The sequence below is a fragment of the Octopus bimaculoides genome, chromosome 7 (genome assembly GCF_001194135.2).
Source record: "Octopus bimaculoides isolate UCB-OBI-ISO-001 chromosome 7, ASM119413v2, whole genome shotgun sequence".
NCBI classification, from domain to species: Eukaryota; Metazoa; Mollusca; class Cephalopoda; order Octopoda; family Octopodidae; genus Octopus; species Octopus bimaculoides.
The window spans coordinates 79,084,624-79,086,983 of NC_068987.1; the positions used below are offsets into that span (position 1 = coordinate 79,084,624).

The window sequence follows — 2,360 nt, forward strand, 5'->3', positions numbered from 1 at the left end:
GCATGCATGCATGCATCCATCCATCCATCCATCCATCCATCCATCCATCCATACATACATACATACATACATACATACATACATGCATAGGTATGTGTGAGAGCGTTGTTTAATTTTATGTTCATCATTGCAATTGGTATCGTTTATTACGTATTACAATATCAATTGTGATATGTATTCAGGATTCCAATGCTTCATTATTATCGTGATAGTTTTGTCTAACCGTATTTTCCTATTGTTATCGATTGCAGGAGAGAATGATATATTAAATATTGCTTTCTTTATTTTTATAGAACTCTCTTCCTATGAAGCTAGATGTAAAGACTGAATTAGAGGCGAGTATAAAATCTTTCTAATATTACAGTTCCTTTGTTATTCGTTTTTAGATAACTTTCATTATTCTTATTTAACTTGGCCAACACAGACAGGCAATACTGCATTGACGAAAGAGGTTTCATGGTGGACATGACTGAAACGAATAAAAGTAGACACCTTTTATTTTGACCCCATCTCTCGTCACTTTTTCCATTTCCACAAGAAGAGGAAGATAAAGAGGGTTTTATTGCCCTTCAGAAAATCTCTTGAAAGGGAAATGAGAGGATGAACATGACCGAGTGAACGCCTCTAGAACGGGAAATACATCTTTGATAAGGAACCCACTCTTGGTACTCAGGCTAATCCTGAATCCATGCAAGTGCTCGATTGGTTCCTTCTCTTGAGACAATGCTACATTTTGTGTGATATCTATACCGTCACTTTCCATTTCATAACATTCAGTTTCAGGGCAAAACTCAACACATTCTTTGTAAGCTATTTCTGCAATGTCCACCAGGTTTTGTACTTGTGGCAGTTATAAAGAAAGAAATATTGTTATTATCGACAGAATGAAGCGGCGAGCTGGCAGAATGGTTAGCTCGCTGGACAAGTGCTTAGCGGCATTTCGTCTGTCTTTACATTCTGAGTTTAAATTCCGCTGAGATCGACTTCACCTTTCATCTTTTGAGATCGATGAAATAAGTACCAGTCAGTGTCGGATAAAATGTTTAGCCTAATTTCTTCAGATTTTCTAAGTTTAGAGTTCTAATTCTTCTGTTGTCAATTATGCCTTTCATCCTTTCAGGTTCGTTGAAATTAGTACCAGTGGAGCATTAAGGTCCATGTAATCTCTAACTCCTTTGCTCGTAAAATTGCTAGCATTGAACTAAAATTTGAAACCATTATTATTATCATGAAGGCGGTGAACTGGCAGTATCATTTAAGTATCGGACAAAATTTGCATTATTGCGTTATTTGTTCAAATCCCTTCAGGGCCAACTTTGCCACTCATCTTTCTCTGATCGATAAAATAAATTACAAGTCAAGTACTTGAGTCGATGGTATCGACTATACCGCTCCCCTCGAAAATGTTGGCCCTCTGCTTACATCAGAAATTATGATTATTGTTGTTGTTGTTGTTGTTTTTATGTGGAATTATAGAATCCTTAGAGGGATGGAAAAACGCCTTAAGATACTTGCTCCGGTTCTTTACGTTCTGATTTCAAATTCCGTTGGGTTTAACTTCCTTTCATCCTTTCAGAATTGACGAAGTACTAGTCAAGTACTGTGATCTATTATTTTGCCTGTGAGAACCATTCTTATCTGCAATTTTTATCTTCATTGGGAGCTTTCACTGCTAAGTGTAGCTCTATGCGCATTGGGTACATGTAGTGGTTTCTTTTCTATGTTTTTGTATACTGGCAATACGTTACGAGATACGTAAGCACTACCTAGCAGCCCTAATATAACTGTACTAACATTGAATTTCGTGTATAACAATTTTCTGTTTCTTTCTTTTGTTGGTAGACAAAGCTTGTTGATATAGTTCGTAATGTGGAGCATTGTGCATTGTGTTCGCATTGTGCATTGTGACTTTCTTAGTTCTTCTAACGTTTGTAACTCTGTCTTACTCCATTTTACGAAAATCGTGGAAAAACTTAGTATTGACAATACCCATGTATTCATTGCCTTGATAATATTCCCTCCGTTTAATTTTGTTTCGAGGACCTTTCGAATTATCCTGATGTACGTTTGGAGATTTTCTCTCTCATTTCTCCATGCATTACGTAATCGAGCAGCTACGTCCCTAGGTACTTCTATCCCTTCTTATATGTCAGTAATTTCATGATATCATTTTGAACTAATTTTATACAATCTCAATTAATGTTTTGAGATTTTTTTCGTAATTGACTCTGTAGAGTTATTTCTCCCAAACTGCATACCATTATCCTCACTAAATACATTGAATATCTGCATTAAAAATCCAGATCTTCTTCATTTTTTGCATACATAACAAGTGACTATATATATATATATATATATAT

The 2,360-nt window shown here is 35.6% G+C and overlaps 1 protein-coding gene across 1 annotated transcript in view; it reads left to right on the forward strand.

The window, feature by feature from the left end:
* The window catches only part of LOC106881857 (transcription factor AP-2-beta), a 426,522-nt gene that overhangs the window by 62,909 nt on the left and 361,253 nt on the right, over positions 1-2,360 (forward strand). Inside the window, exon 2 of the mRNA XM_052969446.1 lies at positions 294-335. Coding sequence (XP_052825406.1) covers positions 294-335 — 42 coding nt within the window. The remainder of the gene's footprint in view (positions 1-293; positions 336-2,360) is intronic.